This window comes from Sparus aurata, chromosome 24, assembly GCF_900880675.1.
Source record: "Sparus aurata chromosome 24, fSpaAur1.1, whole genome shotgun sequence".
Classification (NCBI taxonomy): Eukaryota; Metazoa; Chordata; class Actinopteri; order Spariformes; family Sparidae; genus Sparus; species Sparus aurata.
In genome coordinates, this window is record NC_044210.1 from 14,501,080 (window position 1) to 14,525,019 (window position 23,940).

At 41.8% G+C, this 23,940-nt stretch overlaps 1 protein-coding gene across 1 annotated transcript; it reads right to left on the reverse strand.

The window, feature by feature from the left end:
* Window positions 1-348: 348 nt before the first annotated feature.
* Window positions 349-23,232, reverse strand: LOC115576505 (NLR family CARD domain-containing protein 3-like). Its single transcript, XM_030409046.1, has 10 exons — window positions 23,224-23,232; window positions 21,808-21,869; window positions 11,461-11,539; window positions 11,093-11,321; window positions 9,153-10,929; window positions 6,808-6,981; window positions 6,377-6,550; window positions 1,535-1,581; window positions 873-1,408; window positions 349-450 (listed from the first exon to the last, which is right to left on the reverse strand). Exons 1-10 carry the CDS (start codon window positions 23,230-23,232, stop codon window positions 349-351), a joined length of 3,189 nt encoding a protein of 1,062 aa, XP_030264906.1.
* Window positions 23,233-23,940: the final 708 nt, after the last annotated feature.

Consider the following 23,940-nt stretch of genomic DNA (forward strand, 5'->3'; position numbering starts at 1 on the left):
ACTACTCCTTATTCTGAACAAACAGATGTGGGCCTGAATAAGTTTGTCCCTTTTTTATTCTTGTGCACATCAGGTTTAAAATCAGCTGAACTACCCAGGGATTGAACCCACGACCTCCAGACTTCACAGCATCACTTCACCATCCTGAGCTGATGAATCAGTCTTAAATGAATCACTTTCTTTGAGCATTTCACTTCTTTTGACCCCAAAATAATTGTGTGAAAACCTCGAGGATTTGGACTCAGAACTTTAACAGTGGAAGCGACGTCATCAGATACTCGTCCTTCCTTTCTTACTGGTTCTGACTCCAGGCTTGAACCCACGACCTCAGAACTTCACAGAACTTCTTCAGCTCACTGAGCCGTCGAGTCGGCAGCTTGTTGGTTCTGTGTGGACTATTTGGTCTCCGGCTCTTCGGTCCGTCGCCTGCTGTTGGACTTTAAAACTGGTCTGTAACAAGTGGAGCCACCGGGTCAGACAGAGAAAGACTTTTCTCACAGCTGTTTAGTTTCACGGACAAGATTCAAATCCAACAAACGTCCTGAAAATACAGCCGGACTTCAACAGCCACAAAGTTCTTCGTGTTTGTGTAGTTCTGGATTTTATTGGAACAAGAGCCGGAATTCAAAACAACACGTGACAGAAAGTACAAGTCAATGCAATTTACACAATTTAATGGACGAAGTTTAAAATGCAAATGAAGAATCTTTTCAATCAGTTTGAATCATTTTGAACAAAGTTCACTGATGAATTTATGACAAGAAGCTGAAAGATTGATGTGACTGTGATCCTGTACAGACTCAACTGTTCAGCACTGACAATGTTTCTGTGACAGGAGGAGACTCTGCACACTAAACACCACACAGACACACTGAGGAACCAGGACTGGACCAGAAGAACCCAAATCCAGGATAAAGAGGTTCAGTGAATGTGGTGTTGAAGGTGTGGAGGTGGATCAGTGAGTCAGAGGAGACTCTGTAGAAGGACAGAGTGCCAGCAGGACAGTCCACATACACTGCTACTCTACCAGAGGAGGAGGAGGAGGAGGAGGAGGAGGAGATGAGTGTTTCTCTGTTATTGTGACAGACATAGTAACGACCATCATCAAAGCACCTCAGACTCCAGGACTGATCATTCCGTCCAAACACACAGTCTTCACTGTCTCCTTTCCTTCTGATTTTTCTGTAACTCACTGATATAGAAACATCTCCTCTCCATTCGACCTCCCAGTAACAGCGACCAGTCAGACCAGTTCTACACAGCAGCTGAGGCCACGACCAGGACTCAAACCTCTCTGGATGATCAGGATATGACTGATCCTCCTCCACACGTGTCATCTTTCTGTTGTTGTCAGACAGTTTGATCTTTCTGCCGACTGTGTTTGTGTCGACTGTGAGCTCACAGGAATCTGATGGAGAGAAAAAGACACAACACAGCTGCAGTTATTAATGCGTCATCAGTGTGATGATGACATCACAGATGTGAATGAGTGATGTCACAGTGTTTTCATGAATGAAAGTAAAAAGACACTCACACTTCCTCAGACCTGGTGTCAACCATCGGACTCCAGCAGGCTCCACCCTGAAAGGAGGAGGGGGGTCAGAGCAGCACATCCTCTTTCAGCATGCAAACATGGACATGACATGACTCTCATACACAGAAACACAATCTGTCCATCAGGCTGCTTCTCCCTGTTCTCCCTGAACCTCTTCACCTCTGCCACTCTCCTCACACACTGAGAGTGAGCCACAGGATGTTGGTGTGTGTGAAAGAGGACGACAACATCTGAGAACACACACAAACCTCCTGTTGGATTTATCACTTCATCTTTATTTTATTGGATGTTGTTGCTGTTTCCTGTGGGCGACCTTCCATCCTCAATGATCTATATCACTGCACACAGCTACTGTTCATCATTTAAATTCCCTTTTTATTCTGAAAGTCCTTCCAATAATCATACCACAGCAGTCTACAAAATAAAAGCTGCATCTTTTCAATCATCAAACAAAACCTGTATCCATCTGCAGTGTCTTCCACGTTTGTCTACAATCATATAATTTTCACATGGCAGCTTTAAGATACAACATTTACTGACTCTGCTGCACACACCTCTCTCAGAGTTGGACAGCAGAGTTGACAGCAACTCCTCAGATCTCGGCTGATTAGCTGCTGTAACAGTATTATTTATGGCTGCAGACGTTAGCTTCAGGTGGAAATTACCAACATGATCAATGATTGCTGTCAGGCAGAAGTCTCGTCCCTTTCATGCTTCACAGCAAGTTCATAAAATCTGATGTGTCTTGAGATGTCCTTTAAAAAAATACTATTTTTTAATCACTCTCTGATGATCTCATTCTACTACATCAGTAACATCAGTCAGAAGCCCTCCCACAGTTCAAACATGAGAGCAACGTCGTGATGAAACTTTATCGTCCAGCTGAGGCCGAACAATCAACAATCAACATGAGCTGCAGACTCTTGATTATGCCCTGTCTCCAGGGCCGTAGCCAGGATTCCACCACCCCCATGTAGCTTGGTCATGGGCTGATAATGGACCTGACTCCACTTGCATCTCACTGGTTCCTTCTCTTGCTCTTTCTCTCTCCTCTCCTCCTGTCTCTGTCCCTTCAACCTCTTCATCTCTCTCTCCTGTCTCATCCTGTTTAATTTTTTAAATGAAAAGTCTAAGTATACTACTGAGTCATGATTACTATAATTTGACTAATATTTTAATGCCATGTTTAGTCATGTTATTACTTATCCATCCAAACATCCAAATAATATTATTGATGGATAATTCATACTGTGACTGAACATGGCCTTAAAATATTCTGATTCATTGCATGTCCTTTAATTTTTTTTACAGGTAAGGATCTCTATTGGCTACCTGTTGCATCTGTAGGCTAGTTCACTATTTTTCTCATTCTCTTAGCTTATTACAATTCTCACCTTTCCTCCTCTTTGCCTGTTCATCCTCTGCCTTTCTTGCTGCAAGAAATGATAACTTGGATTGATGCAGCCTCTTACCACTATGTTGCATCTTTGCTCTGATTCATTCAATTGCCGTTCTGAAAATAGACCAGCGGTCACGTCACGACCGTGTTTACTTTCTGTTTTAATGAAACGAAACTGAAGGAAATAATACAAGGTCATGACCTCGTTGTCCTACGGCCCCGTCTGTCTCTGCATCGAGATGCATCTTATAATGGAGACATTTCATCACCTCTAATACATTTATGTTGCTTTTACAATTCGTAGTTGTTTGAAAGTGAGCTGAACAAGACTAAAGAGGAAAATGTAAGAGCAATGTTTTATTCTTTTAATAAAATGCTGGACATGTAAAAAAAAAAAAACCAAACATCTGCTTTTGTGATTTTATGTGATTAATGGGTTATGAAAATAGTTGTTAGTTGCAGTAACTTGTGATAACAAACACTACTCTGTGTTGTGTTGGTAGGGAGTGAGTCTCTCTGGTATGTGACAGAGCTACGAGCACTTTGCTGCAGTCACAGTAAAGTGTTGCTGTTATTACTGTCGTCAGCCATAAAGTGTGTGGATAGACTCAGTTAGTGACTGAAACCATGTGTTGTTTGCTGCCACAGAAGATAAATTAAAAGTCCATTCATGCAACGTTGTCACGCCATCTTCCTGCATTTAACACTTCCTATAAATCCTTCACAATAAAAGTCCTGCATAATGTAGTTATTTTAAAACTTTTATTTTAACAAAAAATAATCAGGAAACATTATATTTCCACCAGCAGAACCTTGACACAAGTCCAGGACAGCTGAGAGTGAAACTGAGTCAGCAGCTACGAGCCAGGCTGATGTAAATTACAACAGCATTTAACCAGAGGTCCACCAACTACTGCAGAGAGCTGCAGCTCTGCTGTTACGGTAATGTGACGGGCATGTTCCACCTTGTGTCATCTAACATTGTTATTGGACTGTTTTATATCTTCTGTTCACTTTAAACTGATGCCACAGACAGTTGTTACAGTCTGTAAATTGTTTCACACTGGGGCACAAATACACTGTTAGTTTTGATCTAGAATGTAATTACTCTGGTGTTGATAAAGATCCATGTCAGAACCATTTTAAGTTTAAAGTCATGCACTTTGGCAAAAACACTGATTCTCCAGTTAAGGGAAATACTTCTATGGCATACAGTGATTAAATTAATTTATGTGTCACAGAAATCTTTTGAATTTGAGTTTCAGTATTTTCTGATCAGACATCTGACACAGAGGGTCTATTGTTAATATCATAACACAGCAGTGACATGGTGGAAGGTAAATTTAAAGTTAATATTTGATAACCCTTTTTATTTTTATTATCTTCCTCTCTTCAATCATAACTCTTGGCTTCAAGCTATGCTGCCTTTTCTCCTGAACTGAACTGACCAACTGGAGGTGGAGTAAATGAAGCAGATCTCCTGACACTGAACCATCTACAATCGAGATACAGAGTCTCACGCTAGCCCCTATAACACAGAGAAGACGCATGAACGCCGCAGCGGCAGTTCGCCAATACTCCGCTGTTGGTTGTTAACAGAGAGTAAAGCAGCTCGCAGAAAGCCGATGCTGCGGCTCCTAAAGAGGCGTGACGGTACATGTCATGAAGATGACATCTGTAAGTTTTCAAGGCGTTTCCCAGGTGTCCTTCTGCCAATTCAAACCAGCGATTAGTTTATAATCATAAGGATACTTTTATAATGTGAGGTAATTGAGACCCTGAGCCACCAAACATCCTTGAAACAATAATTAGATAATTACTATCAGTTAACTCGATGCTGTCTTATTCTGTCAGTCGCGGGGACAGAGGCTGTTTTCTGGGGGAAAGTTCACTGAAGTGTCGGTCGCGAGGGCTGATCGTCGTGGAGATTTATTTTTCAACACATACACTTGGTGAGTGAAAGTTTTTTGTTGGTGACAGACACTGTCTTTCAGGCAGAAATGTGATTTAGAGTCGGAAGGACGGACAAGACGACAGACAGGAGGACAAACGCTTGTCTACGTATAACTGCAGTATTTTTTTTTTCATATAAGCGGCCAAAGACAGTTACAGTTACTACATTACTTTTGTTTGGTCCTGTAATGTTGCTTTGTGGGACATTTCTCTTTAGTTAGTTGAGTGAAGGACCTGAGTCAGTTGAGTGAAGGACTGATGTGCGACGATCAGCGCCGGAGCCAAATTTCACCCCTCACTGCCTCCAGAAAATTCTAGCGGAGGCGGAGGCGGAGGCGGAGGCGGAGGCGGAGGCGCAGCACTGTGAATGGGGCTGTCTGTTGCTGCAGCAGGACTCTACATACCTGAAAGTGTCCAGTCTCCAGCCTGGATCCTTCAGTCGAGCAGAAAGCTGCTTCACTCCTGAGTCTCCTGGATGATTGTAGCTCAGGTCCAGCTCTCTCAGATGGGAGGGGTTGGAGTCCAGGGCTGAGGCCAGAGAAGTACAGCCTTCCTCTGTGATCAGACAGCCTGACAGCCTGCAGACACACAAAACAACACACATCGCAGATCAGCTGAGAGTCCTGATGATTCAGTGCACATATGTGTTTAAGGGATTTAACGTTTATTATATTCATTATCTTAGTTTTCAAAATTGTGATAATCACCAATGAACACAGAGTATCACTGAAGTCGATGGAAATACCATTAGTTTTGCAAATATCATGAATCAACATATTGTACAGATTAAAATGATGACCTGATGATGGTATCAGATGAAAAAATCATAGGATCACTGAAGTAATTACAGTTCATCCTGAGGGGAGTATGAATGTCAAAATCCACATGACAACCCATCCAATGGTTGTTGATATATGCAAGTCAGAATTAAACAGAATAGACTGACTGACCCACATATTAAAAATATATATAGATTAGGGATGTCATTGGTTTTGTATTGTTACTTTGATGAGTGTAGGATCTGTTAAGTTGTCAGACTGTGAACACTATCAGAACATCACACTCCTGTCCACACAGATGTCATCTCACCTCTGTTGTGGCTCTGTTACAACCTCTGTTGGAGGATTAGAGGCGGAATGAAACCGTTCCCCCCATTCCACCTTTGTAACTTTTATACCTCCAGTGAGGTGGAATAACGCTGCAAGATTCCTGCCTTGAAAAGGCAATGTGAGTGGTCTCTCTGTCTCAACCCAACCAGTTGAGACAATTGGCGGCCAGCCACCAAATCCGGTTCTGCTTGAGGTTTCTGCCAGTTAAAAGGCAGTTTTTTCTCACTTCTGTGTCAAGTGCTTGCCCATGGGGGAAATGATAGGTCTCTTAAATAAATGTAATTATATTAGAGGTACAATCAAGGCCTGCTCCAATTGTAATGTTACATGGAATAATTAAATAAAATACTGAATCCTGACCTGAGAGTTTCAAGGACACAGTGTGGACTCTTCAGTTCAACAGAAAGTAGCTTCACTCCTGAATCCTGCAGGTTGTTGTTACTCAGGTCCAGCTCTCTCAGACTAGAGGACTGGGAACTGAGAACTGAGGACAGAGCTTCACAGCTTCTCTCTGAGAGGTTACAGACACCAAGTCTGGAGCGTGAACAGTAAAAAATACATTAGGTGATGCAGTATTTATAATATCATTGTTGCACATGTGACCTTGCTTTCTGTTGTACTCTAATATGTCGGAGACATGAAAAATCAACAAAACTAAATCTGGATTAAACAGACATTAAACAATAATAAGTAGCATGGTTTCAAAACAAAAGAGTTATGAGAGAGAGAATTTGATTCAATTGGATAAGAAATTTAAAAAATAATTTGGGATCAACTACGAATTATCTGACCTGAGAGTTTCAAGTCTACATTGTGGACTCTCCAGTCCAACAGACAGATGCTTCACTCCTGAATCCTGCAGGTTGTTGTTACTCAGGTCCAGCTCTCTCACACTAGAGGACTGGGAGCTGAGAACTGAGGACAGAGCTTCACAGCTTCTCTCTGAGAGGTTACAGACACCAAGTCTGGAGCGTGAACAGTAAAAAATACATTAGGTGATGCAGTATTTATAATATCATTGTAGCACATGTGAACTTGCTTTCTGTTGTACTCTAATATGTCAGAGACATGAAAAATCAACAAAACTAAATCTGGATTAAACAGACATTAAACAATAATAAGTAGCATGGTTTCAAAACAAAAGAGTTATGAGAGAGAGAATTTGATTCAATTGGATAAGAAATTTAAAAAATCATTTGGGATAAACTACAAACTATCTGACCTGAGAGTTTCAAGTCTACATTGTGGACTCTCCAGTCCAACAGACAGATGCTTCACCCCTGAATCCTGCAGGTTGTTGTTACTCAGGTCCAGTTCTCTCAGACTAGAGGACTGGGAGCTGAGAACTGAGGACAGAGCTTCACAGCTTCTTTTTGACAGTTCACAGCTACTTATTCTGGAGAGAAAGAAAGAAGACAGATGGCATGTTAAAATGTTGAATTGTGGTGATGCAGTATCAGGGTTTCCCAAACTTCTCCTCTGAGCACCGATTCAAAAAAGCATTTAGTTTAGTTAGTAGTTAGTTGGTATTCCCTTTTCATGGCTTTATGTTAGGAGGCTTATGTATAAAGGGCAGCTGAAAGATATGACAGGAAATGGGGATGAGAGATGACACGCAGCAAAAGGACCAGAGGTCGAACTCGAACCCTGGAGAGGTGCAGTCAGGACAAAGCTTCTGTACAGAGGGCGCATGCACTACCAACTGAGCTACAGGACCACCCCAGAGGGTCCCACTTTTCAAAAATGGTGATATTGCGACCCAGTTCAGAACAGGCCTAATAAACTTGAAAAGAGCAGATCTGTGCATAAATTAACATTCCAAACCACACCCCCTTATATTGTCTTTAATACACCAGCCATTTCAAAGAGATACTTAGATAACAACTGTGTCTAATGTTTGTGCTAACAAAAACATGTGTCAGATACATTATAAATGCAGTTTTCACAGAGAGACAGAGTGGTCAGGTCATTCACTGTCTCCTGAGGCTGTGGGTTTTGTGTATGTCACATTAACTATGTTGGAATGTGGTTTAATTAGGGCTGCCCCTGACCAAGAATTTTATTGGTCGACCAGTGGTAGTCATTTAGAGCGATTAGTCGACTAATCGACGCATTTATATATATATGTATTAATTTTTTTCCCCCAAGTATACTAGCCTCAGGGACAAAATAACATAAAATTATGACACAGCCGCACGCTATAAGTCTGCCGCCTGTTAATGACACCGGCAAATTGTTTCGAATTCTAATTCTGAATGTGTCAGAAAATAGTCTAATACTAGCACATATAACAATAATAAAACTTTCTGCTTAACTACTGCTTTCAAACGTTCGGGCCACCATGGGTAGGTAGCTAGGCTACTTTCATGTTTAAGGTGTTACATCATTTTCGTCGTGGAGGAGTGATAGGCAAAGTTTTTCTTGCAAAGTTTGCATGTCACCTTCTTGGGGTCATCCTTCTTCTTTTCAAAATGATCCCATAGTTTAGACGTCTTTCCCGACATGGTTGGCTATTAATTGTTGACTGTCTAACCGCGATGTCGACCTGACCTGCCATGTTAAAAAAAAACACTGACAGTGAGTTAGTGTCACGACTTCTGTATCTTCAAATTAAAACCCCTCCAGCCTTTTATACACAGGCCAGCCACCAGTCACATAGATTTTGACTTAATTTTGACAAGACACAGCTCCAAATGTTTTTGTTTTTTTTCCCTGCGACCAATCGACCAATGAAATTTTGGTCGGCTAATAAGTTTTTGGTCGACCAGTGCTTGGTCGACTATTTGGGGGCAGCCCTAGGTTTAATACTTCTTAGTGTCTAAATACTTTTGGCACATGATCTCTGTAAGTCTTACAAGGAATTGGGTGTTTTAGCTGTGAATCAGTGAAATGATTAACTCAACAGGATGTGTGTCTAAGTGTGACGCTGTCCATCGCACTGAAATGTAGAGGAGATCGATTGATAGACGGACAGATGGAACATTTCACTTCATAAGACAGAGCTTCACAGCTTCTCTCTGAGAGATTGCAGCCACTCAGTCTGGATAAAAAATAATGAGCAGAACAAGAAAATGATTTCTGTTTGGGTCAATAACAGCACATTTACTGCATGCTGAAGAAACTTCTCCAAACTTACAGAACTTTGTTGGAGGCTTTGACCACTGGCAGCAGCCTCAGAAGAGCCTCCTCTGAAGCAGAGTATTTCTTCAGGTCAAACACATCCAGATCTTCTTCTGATGACAGTAAGATGAAGACCAGAGCTGACCACTGAGCAGGAGACACTTTATCTGTGGAGAGACGTCCTGATCTCAGGTACTGTTGGATCTCCTCCACTAGAGAACGATCGTTCAGTTCATTCAGACAGTGGAACAGATTGATGCTTCTCTCTGGAGACAGAGTCTCTTCGAACTTCTTCTTGATGTACCCGACTGTTTCCTGATTTGTCTGTGAGATACTTCCTGTCTGTGTCAGCAGACCTTGCAGGAGAGACTGATTGGTCTGCAGTGAAAGACCCAGGAGGAAGCGGAGGAACAAGTCCAGATGTCCATTTGTACTCTGTAAGGCCTTGTCCACAGCACTCTGGTAGAAACGTGTCTCTGCAGATTGACGGTATGTTGTTTGTTCCTCTGCCAGCAGATTGACTCCAGAGTTGATGAACGTCAGATGGACATGAAGAGCAGCCAGAAACTCCTGAACACTCAGATGGACGAAGCAGAACACCTTGTCCTGGTACAGTCCTCTCTCCTCTTTAAAGATCTGTGTGAACACTCCTGAGTACACTGAGGCTGCTCTGATATCGATGCCACACTCTGTCAGGTCTGATTCATAGAAGATCAGGTTTCCTTTCTGCAGCTGATCAAAAGCCAGTTTTCCCAGAGACTCAATCATCTTCCTGCTCTCTGGAGTCCAGTGTTGATCTGTCTCAGCTCCTCCATCAAACTTGACGTTCTTCACTTTGGACTGAACCACCAGGAAGTGGATGTACATCTCTGTCAGGGTCTTGGGCAGCTCTCCTCCCTCTCTGGTCTTCAACACATCCTCCAGAACTGTAGCAGTGATCCAGCAGAAGACTGGGATGTGGCACATGATGTGGAGGCTTCTTGATGTCTTGATGTGGGAGATGATTCTGCTGGCCTGCTCCTCATCTCTGAATCTCTTCCTGAAGTACTCCTTCTTCTGTGGGTCAATGAATCCTCTGACCTCTGTCACCATGTCAACACACCCAGGAGGAATCTGATTGGCTGCTGCAGGTCGTGTGGTTATCCAGAGGCAAGCAGAGGGAAGCAGTTTCCCCCTGATGAGGTTTATCAGCAGCACATCCACTGAGGTGGACTCTCTAACATCAGTCAGGATCTCAGTGTTGTGGAAGTCCAGAGGAAGTCGACACTCATCCAGACCGTCAAAGATGAACACAACCTGGAACTCTTCAAAGCTGCAGATTTCTTTGGTTTCAGTGAAGAAGTGATGAACAAGTTCCACCAAGCTGAACTTTTTCTCTTTCAGCAAATTCAGCTCTCTGAAAGTGAATGGAAATGTGAACTGTATGTCCTGGTTGGCTTTGTCTTCAGCCCAGTCCAGAGTGAACTTCTGTGTTAAGACTGTTTTCCCGATGCCAGCCACTCCCTTTGTCATCACTGTTCTGATTGGTTCATCTCTTCCAGGTGAGGCTTTAAAGATGTCTTCTTGTCTGATTGTTGTTTCTGGTCTGTCTGGTTTCCTGGATGCTGTTTCAATCTGTCTGACCTCATGTTCATCATTGACCTCTGCAGTCCCTCCCTCTGTGATGTAGAGCTCTGTGTAGATCTGATTCAGAAGGGTTGGGTTTCCCGCTTTAGCGATCCCCTCAAACACACACTGGAACTTCTTCTGAAGGTTAGATTTAAGTTTACACTGACAAACTCCAGAATAACTTCCTAAATAAACACAACAAATAAACTCAGTAAGTCATTCATAAAGAAAATATGACAATTTCCTTGCACATATAAACACGTTTTCCATGTTTTTCCTCCATCTGTTGAGACATTACAAATTGTCTCATTGATCCATCATGTTAAATCTTTAGAGAAATCCTCTTACTGCTCTGCAGACAGTCAGCCAGCTCCTCCTGCTTCATTCTCCTCAGGAAGCGAAGTGTGATCTTCAGAAATGCCTCTCTGCTGCTCCTCCTCTGCTCTTCATCCTCACCGTCCAACACCTCCTCATCATCACTTTGACTCTCTAAGCATTCTGGGAAATCTGAGCTCAGAACCTTCTGGACCTTCTTCAGCTCGTTCTTCACAAAAGTGACAATGTTCTCCTCCAGCAGCTGAAACAGAATATTATGTGAATGACAACATTTAACATCAGATCCATGTTGGGCAGATTCACCACTGGTCTGCAAAGTGCAGCATGGAGATTATTGTGAACAGACTGGATGTAAAAGTAGTTGTTGTTCATGTACAGACCATAAATATGGAGTCCAGGTGTGTCTGATGCTGCTGGACAGACGGACCTCTGGGAACCTCTGAGCTCTCCTGGTCGACTCTGTGGAGGAATTATGAAGAATCAGTCACATTGTGTCTGTCCACTCAGAGACAAACACAAGCTGAAGGTCATGTGGAAGAAGCCTCAAATCCCTGTTGTGATAAAGTAGTGAGGAGATGGAGATTCTTGACACCTCCATGTTTCGTTGTGGTGCAACTAGATAACAAGCTGAACTGGTCAGACAACACTGAAGCCTTCGAAAGGAAAGGACAGAGCAGGCTCTTCTTTCTGAGGAGGCTCAGGTCCTTCAATGTTTGCACTAGGCGGCTACAGATGTTCTACCAGTCTGTGGTTCAGTGTCATCTGTGTTGTGGTGAACTGGGGAGGTCGCATGGTAGAGCTGCACGATATTGGAAAAAACTGACATTGCGATTTTTTTTTAACCCTGCGATATATATTGCGATATGAAAAATACAGGAATTTTCATCAGATGACCTGAATAGCACTTTATGTTATGCTGCATTTCAAAATGATAAGCATTTACATTTCATATGAGCTCATTCATGCATGCTTGTGCCCTCCCAGAACTTCCCCAGCTTGCTTACCTTCATTTTTAAAAATTACGTCTGTCTAATTTTCCTTCGGGTGCGGGTCGGGCGTCGGTAACAATTTATAGTGGGTCGGTGCGGAATGTGATTTGTGCTACTGTCGGAAAATGGGTCAGATGCAGTTTTATGGCGGGTGCGGGTTTGCAAAATAAGACCTGTGCAGGACTCTGTTGTGTTGTACCGACATAAATGGTCAAACAAATTAGTTGTGTTACCTCTCGTTGTGGCAACAGATGTAAGACACTGCCGACACAGAGGACGTGTTTGCTCAATATCATCCTTCTTGTAGCTGAAATAATTCCAGATAACTGAAGCTGCTTTTCTTTTTGGCACCAAAACATTTTCTCTTGTTCGTTGCTCATTTTCCAATGTTTTTACCAGCTACTCACTCCATGTGCAGGGGCATGGTCTGCTTGACTAAGAAGTAATGTGATTGGTGGATCGCTGCGCATGCAGACTCTGCAGACTCTGCATGCGCAGTGTGTGTCAGGTACCCTTGAAATGAGATGAGTTCATTTGCCTCCTACATCGCAGGCTCTGTGATGTGACTATTGCACACACGTACATCGCGATGAAGATGCTCAAACGATATATTGTGCAGCTCTATCGCATGGTACAAACAAATTGAATAAGCTGGACAGGAAGGCCAGCTCTGTGGTGGAGATGGAACTGGACAGTCTGGAGGCTGGAGCAAAACTAACACACCAGAGAACAGTGAGGGGAAAACACTGGCTTCATGGTGCATTTCCTTGCAAGCCGGAGGTCAGTAATCATGTCTTCCGAACTAAAAACATTCCAGTGGATCTGATCGAAAAAACATGGAAGCTCGCTGCAAACAGGTATTTGAACGGAAAATCTGTGAACTTCAGATCAACTACAGCAGCTGATTTAACAGTTGAGGGCACTTTAAGAAAAGACAGGAGGAGTCGGCTGCTAACACATACTGTCAAAGACTGAGACTGAGCTCAGATCAACTGAATCAAAGTGAGAATAACAACTACAAACTGTTTTACTGCACGTTTCACAAACAAACACTATATGAAGTCAAACATGATGAAGAGGTTAAATCATCAGACAAATGTTAAACTGGACTGAAGAGATGAAGACTGGTTCTACTGGGCAGCTTTCACATGTGAGAATATAAATGTACTAAAGAAGAACGATGCTGAAAAAAACAAGTTTAAACACTTTTATCTTTTTTTAGAATATTTTATTTTCAGTTTTCAATTCAACAAAATATACATGAAAACACGAACACACAGCTCCAGGCCCCTCCCCCAACCCACCCACCCACAAACTAAGAGAAAGAGAGGGCAAAAATAATAGTAATAGTAATAATAATAATAAAAATATATATACATACGTACATACATACATACATACACATATAAACATATAAGAGCGGTCGAGAGGCGACATGGACAAAGAATAAGCACTGACAGCAAAGAATCTACAACCTGTCCATCATAGAAGTGGACAATGTGTCCATATATGCCAAATAAGGCTGCCACATCTCTGTAAAAGTATTATAGTCTTTCCTGAGTATATATGTAATTTTTTCAAGTGGAACACAGCTATTCATTTCTGAAACCCACCTTCCTATAGAAAGCTGGAAGTCAGACTTCCACGTGATGGCTATGCACTTCCTTGCAACACACAAGGCCAGTGAGAGAAATTTCTTTTGAGCCTTTCTTAATCGTGTATCAATATTTGTAGTATCTCCTAATAAGCAGGTTTGAGGATCTAACCGGAGATGCACTCCGAGAAGTTTTGTCATGATATCAGAAACATCCTGCCAAAATGTATTAAGTTTTGTGCATAACCAGGTGCAGTGCAGGAATGTGCCCTCTTCTATACTACATCTAAAACACAAACTGGGTATCTCAGGATTATATTTATGCAATTTCTGTGGCGTAAGCAGTGTTGGTCAAGTTACTTGGAAATAGTAATTAGTTACTGATTACTGATTACTTCTCCAAGAAAGTAATCCAGTTACTTTACTGATTACTTATTTTAAAAAGTAATTAGTTACTTTACTAGTTACTTTACTAAGTTACTTTTCAAAAACATGATGCACAACCTGAATACGCTATAAAGCAATAGACCTTTCGTGGCAGCGGGAAATAAATGGACAACAGCCAGACATGAGATAAACAAACCCAGTGTGAGCCAATAATACAGTAGCACCAGCTCCCAAAGGGCTTTGCATCACTACCCACCTCCTCTAGTAGGGCTGGGTATTGTTAAGAACCTCTTGATTTGATTTTGATTCTTTAGGTCGCAATTCGAATTCAATATCGATTCGATTCAATACTGATTTAAATGCTTCAATATGGATTCAGTAATACGCAGTAATAAACAAATAATTCATTAGAGTACCTGTTGATAATTTTCAAATTCAAAAAAGTAATCTTAAATTATAAATCTTTCCTCTCGGAAGCTCTAGGTGAAATGTAAACAAAGGCTATAGTTATAAAATAGTGCAACCATAGTTAAGCTGAAAAAGTGCCATTGTTTCTGGGACTGCATGGTACATTTTTGTCTGACATAAAGAGACATAACTGCAGTCCCTCCGCCCTCCGGCTAGACGCAAGGGGGTAACACGTTGACACTGCACCCCCCTCTCTTCCCGGAGCAGAGTGCTATTCGCGGGCGCACGGTGCAGCGGCCAGGATGAGACCGGCTGCGCTGGGAGTTTACGTTACAGTCTGCGAAAGAGCGGTGCGTCAGACGTCGGCTACTCGCCTCCGCAGCTCAGACGGTCTTTCCGCGGAGCGTCACCCTCCAACCCTCAAGCGAGATCGTGGGCGAGGCGCTTCCAGCTGCTGGAGGCGGGGACCGAGAGGCATCCGGCGAGGGACAGCCGCTGCAATCAGCCCTGCATACGTCATTGTCACTCACGAGACAGTCTCAAAAAAATCACGGTTAAGTAACGCAGTAACGCAGCCTGCTTGCGGGAAAGTAACAGTAATCTAATTACTGTTTATGCTATTGTAATCCCTTACTTTACTCGTTACTTGAAAAAAGTAATCAGATTACAGTAACGCGTTACTTCTAACGCGTCACTGCCCATCAGTGGGCGTAAGATAGGTTTGATGGAGAAAGTTGTAATAGGTTAGCCTGTATCTGGAGTTAATAGTGGCAATTCGACTCTTTTGACACAATGCAGACCATAGCTCTGTACCCATTGTCACACCCAAGTCGGACTCCCATTTCTCCCTTGATCAGGCCCGTCGCGAGAAGGCAAGCAATCCAAGCAATTGCTTGGGGCCCCGAGCTGGCCTGAGGCCCCAAGACAATGACTAGTTATGAATAAAATGCAACGACAAACTGTGTGAGTGCTCCTTTGATAGTCAATGCAGTAAAGTGCAATGACACTGTTATCGGGATCCCCCTCAAGGGGGCCCCTCTCAGTAGTCGCTGACAGCATCCAGCCAGCCAGGTTCGTGACCTCTGCTGCCGGCAAAATACAAAACCTCGGCAGTCATCACATGAAGCGTAATTATGCATCAGGAAGCCAGAAAAGAAAGAAGAGAAGACAAGAGGAGGATAAGAAAAAACAAGATAGTGGTAAGTGATACATTACACTGGATAAAATAGCTCTACTTGTCTTGTACAATTAGTGTAATTTCGCAGCAGGTAGGCTAGCAAAAAATGTTCATGTTTGCTACCTGCCTGACGGCCAATGCTGCTTGTAACAGTTAGTGCAACTTTTTTTCAAACGGACAGAATATGGTTACATACTGTAATATGTTTATTAACGGGATAAGGAAGACGCAGATCTGTTCCAGAATCGCTGTTTATCGTATTTAATGACATGACGTCATTGCTATAGCTTTGTAATAGGTTTTGATGAAAGTGGCATAGCTTCTCTGCTATACTAACTATTCCACCGTGATAATCTGTTAGGAAAACCACACTATAAATTCCGTGCATCAAAGCAGATCGGAACATTCATGTCTAGTAGTATTCATGCACACCAGCTGTTTACTGTCTTTAAAGCACCAGGTGCGTCTGTCTAATTCTCAAACAGCAGAATGCTTAAATGTTATGTTAAGCTACAAGTAGGTCAATGAATAACATTAGCTTGGGATGTTTTTAAGAATTTGTTGTTAAGAAAGTAGCTGCATCCCTTCTAAATATCAAAATATGGAAATGTTAACATATCCTTTTTTCCTCCCTCAAGGTGCTTTGCATAAATTTCTCAGCCCTCAGGCTCTTCCTAAGGAACCCTCCATTGATGAAGGTAAAGTGAATTTCTCTCACTGAGCTGAGCTGTTAATAGTGACCTCCTCCAATATGCTAACAGTGAAATGGTCAAACGTACTTCACAGGTAATTTCAGATTTTTTTTCAATTATTTTCCCAGCTACACCATCAACTTCATCCTCCATTCATGAGGAAGAAGCTGACATGGAAGAGAGTCGATCCAGTGGTGCCATGGCCTCCTCGACAGATGCATCACTTCTCAGTGCTGACGTTTCCTCTATAGCACAAGGTACCATAAGCTCTATAATTATAGCTGATATCCTGCACAGCCTAGAGTTTAAACTGACGTGTGAAGCGTGTGCTGTCATATTGTTAGAAAAAAAACAAACAGTGCAAATCAATATTGAATTCCCACCAAACTGTGTAAATACCAGTCACTTTTACCCATGGACATTTCAGAATTTTTAACATACAGTAGTGCCTATCAAATTTCTAGGTGTCAGACACTCAGTGATGCATTTTGTACCTGAACAGTGGATTATATTAATTAAAAACATTATTTTATCCCCAGCTACACCGTCAATAGCATCTCTCACAGTGGAAGACACTGCATCCAGAAGACCAGGTGCGTTACCCTCATGAAGCAGTCTTTCCAGATCGTTAAGCATGGGTAAAGTCATTTCAGATCCCAAAACAGATTTAAGAAATATTCTTAACTGTAAGTAACAAAAAAAATTCCTGCTGGACAGATCATACTTCCTCCTTAGGTCTTCAAAAGACATCAAGGATCCATCCTCATAGCAGTCCTCCAAATGACGGATCCCTTTCTGGTACCATATTTCCAGGATCTTATTATCCACTGACATAGGTATGAGTTAATTCTGTTTCAACTGTGTTTTGGGTGAAAATATGTTTTTTAGTCCAATATTTTTCCGGACTACATGCCACGTTTTGATGATATGAATCAAGACAGGGTTATCAGTTCTTCTGGAGATAATTGTAGGAGTCCACTTATAGATAAAGTCTGCAGGGGTATTTTCTTTAAGAGCATACATTCCAATTGAAACCCAGGGTGGGACATTATCACCCTCAAAAAGAAAAGAAATAAGTCGCATTTGGGCAGCCAAATAATACTTCTCAAAATTAGGCAGTCGAAGACCTCCCAGTTTATAATCCCATGTAAGTTTTTCTATTGAGACTCTTGGAGTCTTACCATTCCATATAAATTGTCTGATATATTTATTAAGGTTTTTAAAAAAACTGAGTGGCACTGGAATCGGTAAGGACTGGAAGAGGTACTGCAGCCTTGGCAGAATATTCATTTTAATGCAACTTATTCGGCCAATCAGAGTAATAGGTAAATTTATCCACTTCTGTAAATCCTCTTTTATTCGACTAACTACTAGTAAGTAATTAAGTTTGTACACATTTTTAAGGTTATTATCCAGCGTAATTCCAAGGTATTTTATCCCACTTGGAGACCACTTGAATGAGCCTCCTTGCTGATGTTCCATATAGTCAAAGTTTGAGAGTGGGAGAATTTCACTTTTGTTGTAATTTACTTTAAATCCAGAAACAGTTCCAAATGTATGCAAAACAGTTTTTAACTTAGCAAGGGAATCAAATGGATTTGTTAAGTAAAGAATTATATCATCTGCCATAAGATTGATTTTATGTATGGTCTGGCCCAGTTTTACAGTCTTTATCTCTCAGTCCTGTCTGATCGTCTCAGCCAGAGGCTCGACGGCCATAACAAACAGCCCAGGGGACAAGGGACACCCTTGTCTGCTTGATCTACTCAGGGGGAAAGCAGTGGACATTTGTCCATTAGTAATTATTTTGGCTTGTGGTTTCTTATAAAGCGTTCTGACCCAATTAATAAAATAAGAGCCAAATCCGAATTTAGATAGGACCTTGAGTAAATAGGGCCACTCAAACCTATCAAAGGCCTTTTCAGCCTCCAGGGTAACAGCTATACTAGGTTCAGGATTGGAGGTTGCCCTATGAATGACATTAAGTAACCTACACATGTTACTTGCAGAGGATCTCTTCTGGATAAAACCCACTTGGTCTAGGTTTATCAATTTTGGTAAGAATTTACCCAGCCTGTTTGCTAAAGCTTTAGAAATCAATTTATAATCCGCATTCAAAAGTGAAATTGGCCGAAACGAGGAGCATTTTAAGGGATCTTTTTTTTTTATGGATCACTGTAATTATAGCCATTGAAAATGAACCAGGGAGGCTTTGTGTCTTAGATGCTAGATTAATCACATCCATAAGAAGAGGAATAAGCAAATCCTTAAACTCTTTGTAGAATTCGGGGGGGAACCCATCCTCCCCTGGTGATTTATTAGATTGCAGTGTAGAAAGAACGCTTTCGATTTCTTTTGAGGTAACCGGTAAATCGAGATCCCTTTGGTCGTCCTGATTTAGTTTAGGTAGTTCAATATTATTTAAGAATGTATCTATCATGGACAGATCCTCTGGTGATTTTGATTCGTACAAATCAACATAAAACTTTTTAAAAGTTTCATTTATTTCTTTTGGGTTCTGTGTAATACAGCCATGTTCATCTTCAATTTGGTTAATTGTTTTTGAACTCTCCTCTTTCTTTAATTGCCAGGATAGAACTTTATGAGCTCTCTCCCCCAGTTCATAGTACTTTTGTCTTGTTCTCAAAATATTCTTCTCAGCCCTATAAGTGCATAATGTATTATACTTGAGTTTTTTATTTACCAATAAGCTGTATATCTTCCTATCCTTATGTTGTTGAAAGTCTTTTTCCAGCCCAAGAATTTATTCTCTAGTTCCTCTAGAGAAGGAAAAAAAAAGCTTAAAAAAGCTTTTAATGTGTCCCAAAGTATGAAACTATTAGGGGAGGAAGGACAATTTGTTTCACAGAATAATTTGATCTGATCCCTGACAAATATACAAAAGTCAGGTTTTTTAAGAAGGGTTGAGTTCAAACGTCACCTGTACATATTGGGCATTTTCTCAGGCATTACTACTGATAAGGTGAGTGATCAGAAAGTATCCTCGGCAAATACCCAGACTCTAATACTCTGTAGGTTACATGTGTTGACAGTAAGAAAAGATCTATTCTAGTAAATGAATTATGACGGTTTGAATAATAAGAATAGTCTATCGTTTGGGGATGTATTTGCCTCCAAACATCTGTTAGATTAAGATCTTTCATGAATGATAGAGTGGTTGAGGCTGATTTCGGCCTTGAAGTGGAAGTAGCTGATTTGTCCAGAATTGGGTCTAAACAAAAATTAAAATCTCCCCCCATGAGAATGTGTTCATGGCCTCCTGATACTTTAAGAAAAATATCTTGAATAAAGGAAATGTCGTCATAGTTAGGGGTGTAAAGGTTTAGTAAAGTCCACTGTTCAGAATAGATTAGACAGTTTATTGAAATGTATCGGCCTAATGGGTCACTAAACGTTTCCTGAACAGTGATAGGAATGTTTTTATTTATCAAAATAGCGACTCCTCTCGCCTTAGAGTTGAAAGAAGAAGAGAAAACTTGGCCTATCCATCCTCTTTTTAATTTGTTGTGTTCTTGCGCGATAAGATGGGTCTCCTGTATAAAGGCTATATCCGTTTCAATCTTTTTTAAATATGTTAACACCCTTTTCCTCTTGACGGGCCCATTTAAACCATTGACATTGAAACTAACAAATTTCACCACCTTATTCATGTGAAAAGTTTAAAGAATAGGCAGTAGCTTGTCCTGCAGCCTCTCAACAATAAGCTTAAAGAAAATGCCTCTCTTTCAATGGAACCAAACAGAAAAAAACAAATAAGGTCAAAACCTTGCCGTTCCCTTACGCACCGACCCCCTGAACACTCGGCACCATCCAAAATCGCCAACCAGGACTTCCGTTGAATGCTCCTTAGAACTATCATACCTAGCTAAGACCCTTTTTGGCCCGGAGCTCTTTTATATATAAACTTTTTATCATTCGGTATGAAGACAACCTCAAATATAAACATTGTAACCAGAAGTAAATGAAAGTTAATGAAAGTTCAAGTGCAACCTCACGACAATAGGATAAGCTCCCTTTATGTCCATAATGTCCAAAAATAGGTTGTTGTAAAACATTTTTTAGGTAATAATAATACAAAAATAAATAAGAAAATAATAATAATAATAAAAGGGATAGCGGGGATATCGTTGCACTTACATAAGAGTCATTAGAAAGTTCGAGAAAAGTTTGTGAAAAGGATATGCAGGAATCGCTCTCCCCTCAGCAGTAGAGGAGCTGTAGTGCTGCACCTGTAGCCACCGGTGAAGAGCAGGGCTATTCGCCTCCCGGGAGGTCTTGGAGAAAGGACGCCGCTGCTTCAGGTGATTTGAAGAACTTTTTCTCTCCGTTAGGTAGGACGACTCTCAGAATGGCTGGATGGAGGAGGCTGAATTGGAGATTCTTTGCATGCAGCTCCTTCATTTTTTTTTGTTTTTTTTATATATATTTTTTGGCCTTATTGATAGAACAGCTGAAGATATGACAGGAAACAGGGAGAGAGCTAAACAGCTACCCACTGAGCTAAACAGCGCCCCATGCATGCAGCTCCTTCTTAACGTGGTTTTAATCCTTTCTGCGCTTCACCAGGTTTGCACTCAGATCTGGGAAGAACATCACGGCATTTCCATTGAAAGTGATAGGCCCCCCTTTTTCAGTGGATGTCTTAGCGGCTATTCGGAGAATGTTGTCCCGGTCCTGGTACTTCAGTAGACAGATGAGAACTGGTCAGGGTCGTTTTTCCCATGGCGGGCGGTATGTCGGGGACCGATGCTCTCTTTCAATGATCAGTGGCTCTGGAAAGTGCTGTTGTCCCAGCACGGAGGGGATCCAATCGGTAAAAAATCGCAACGGATCCGTTCCCTCTCTGCCCTCCTGTAGGTTGACAATGCGTACATTGTTACGCCGGCTTTGGTTCTCTAGTTGGTCTACTCTGTCCACGAGGAGCTCCTTCTCCTTCAACAGGCGGATGACATGGGTGTCCAGGTCAGCTAGCTTGTCCTCAGCCGAGCTAATTCGCTCCTCCGCCTCCGTAATATGTGAACTCATTCCGTCTATCGCCGTTTTCAGCCCCGAAATAGAGTGATTAATTTCGGCAGTTTTGGCGTCGAGCTTCTGGGAGAGTGCTTCATTTCCACGTTTTATTTCTTGTAGTATCGCGAAGCTTCCTTCCACTCCACACTGCTCTTCCACGGCCATGTTGTGTTCCGCGCTCGTTTCACGTGCTACAGCTTCCCGAGAAGAAAAGTGGCCGATAATTGAGCTTTGTGTCTTATTTCGAGATCTCAAGTCCATACTTCACCAGTTGGATGAAGTTTGAGGTACAGTGGGTGTTATTTATCACTCAAATCTGAGTTTTCATTAAGAGCTCCGGAGCACACGTCTCCGTAGTTCAGCTGCATCACCGGAAGTCTAAACACATTTCTCTGAATAAGTAACATAAAACATGAATCAGTCATATTTTCATGTTATTAACAGCTCACCTCTTTACAGCAGGAGGTTGTTGTCCTGTAAAATCAATGGGACGATCATTTGACCGGTCACTCTTGAAGGACACACAGCTGGGTCCAGGTCCAGGTTCAGGTCCAGGTCCAGGTCCAGGTCCAGGTTCAGGTCCAGGTTCAGGTCCAGGTCCAGGTCCAGGTTCAGGTTCAGGTCCAGGTCCAGGTCCAGTAGAGGCTGGTCTCCTGTTGGACAGAGATGAAGACCACCAGAGATGTTAATTCACTTTCTAGTCTTCAGACACAGAAGCTTCTGTCCATAAAATAGTGGAAAACATCAGGAATAAACCTTCAGAGAATATTGGACCAAACTAATTCAATAAAGTGAAATGAAGAGTTGAAGACTGGTTCTATTGGGCAGCTTTCTAAAGTGAGAAGATACATTTAAGTGAAGAAGAACAAAGCTGAAAATAAACATCAGGTTTCAAAAAACATCTTTCTCCACAGTTAAAACATGAATCAGTCACATATTAATGTTATTAACAGCTCACCTCTTTACAGCAGGAGGTGGTTGTCCTTTAAAATCAATGTAACGATCATTTGACTGGTCACTCTTGAAGGACACACAGCTGGGTTCAGGTCCAGGTCCAGGTCCAGGTCCAGGTTCAGGTCCAGGTCCAGGCCCAGGTCCAGGTCCAGTGGTTTTAGAGGGAGGGCCTCCCTCCTCTCTGTCCTCACACTGATTCATGCTGCTCATCTCACACACACTTTCATCTGGAGAGGAAACACAAATCATTCATCTGCACATCAGCTGAAATCAGCCTTTGGATCAGAAACACTCTTGAAGGACAAAATGTCTGAAAGTCGACTTCCTCTTCTAACATTTAAACTCAGAGCACATTATTCCAGAACTCACCGACTCTATTAATACATATTTCACTAAATGGCTGCTACAGGACATCAAACCAAAACTAAATCATGTCATTAAATCAGTTTGTATTCTGTTTTTTACTGTTCTCTACTAATAAAGTCGCTCACAGCAGTGACGTGAAATCTGGAGACAAATGTGAAAATGTCTTCTGACAGAAAAGAGACAGTGGACTGATCCAGGACCTGTCTTCACAGATCTGCAGGAAGGAAAGTGATGTCATCAGTGTGAGGTTTATTTCAAAATAAAAGACTTTTGTCACATAGTAAGTGCATTTTGTTTATGTAATTTCTACAAAAACATTATCACATTTTAAAGGGTATAAAAACAGTCACTTTCCTTCTGTACATGACTGTGGAGACTTTCTGTGGAGCTTGGAGTGTTAAATAACTGATTAAAAACAAATACTGACAAGTTGATTTAACCAAGAGGCAGAAATTGTTCTAATAACCTGTTGTGTTATTATAAAATATGAAAGTCTCAGGTGTGTTCAGGTGGGTTTATTCTGTAGAAGCTATGACGACTCTCACTGACGTCATGTCTCCTGTCAGAACATCAGCTGCTGGACTTGGATCAGTCCACTAGATGACGTCATGACGCTGTAGTGGAGTCAACACACGTTTCTCTGATATCTTTTAATCTAACAGAGTCAATCTGGTCATCTGTTGTTTATTTAAAACATTTATCTGCAAAGTAAAAATTAGAATCTCTTCCTCTGAGAAGTAATCAGGAGCAGAAATACTCGAGTAACGTAACGGGCACTTTAAGTACTAACACTGAGAGCCGACGTGTTCCTGCTGACTGCTGCTCAGTGATGAAGTTATATTTGTATTAATTAAATACACCTTCAGACTCCTGGATGTCCTCTTACTGCCTCCTCATCAGTCCTGGACTGTAAATACAACCACAGATTATTCACCGACACAACAGCTGCTCTCCAGCCGCGTTTAGTGCGTCACACAGCGGGAGAGCGGCGGCTCGTCTCGGCCTCCTCCACAGGCTGATTCAGGCAGGAAAAGCTGCCGTCAGTCTTCAGTAAGTGGAGCTACACAGTGACAACCACTCTGTGTTCAAACACTGACAAACTAACTCCACTTCTACCCTCATTTCACCGGCTACACTCCCACAGTGATCCAATAACGACGCTGCATTCTGACTATTCAAGTTGTGTTGGGCCCCAGAAATGATGCAACACGTCTTCCCCTCGTGTGAATGCAGGTGTAATTGTTTAAAACTTTGATTTAGGT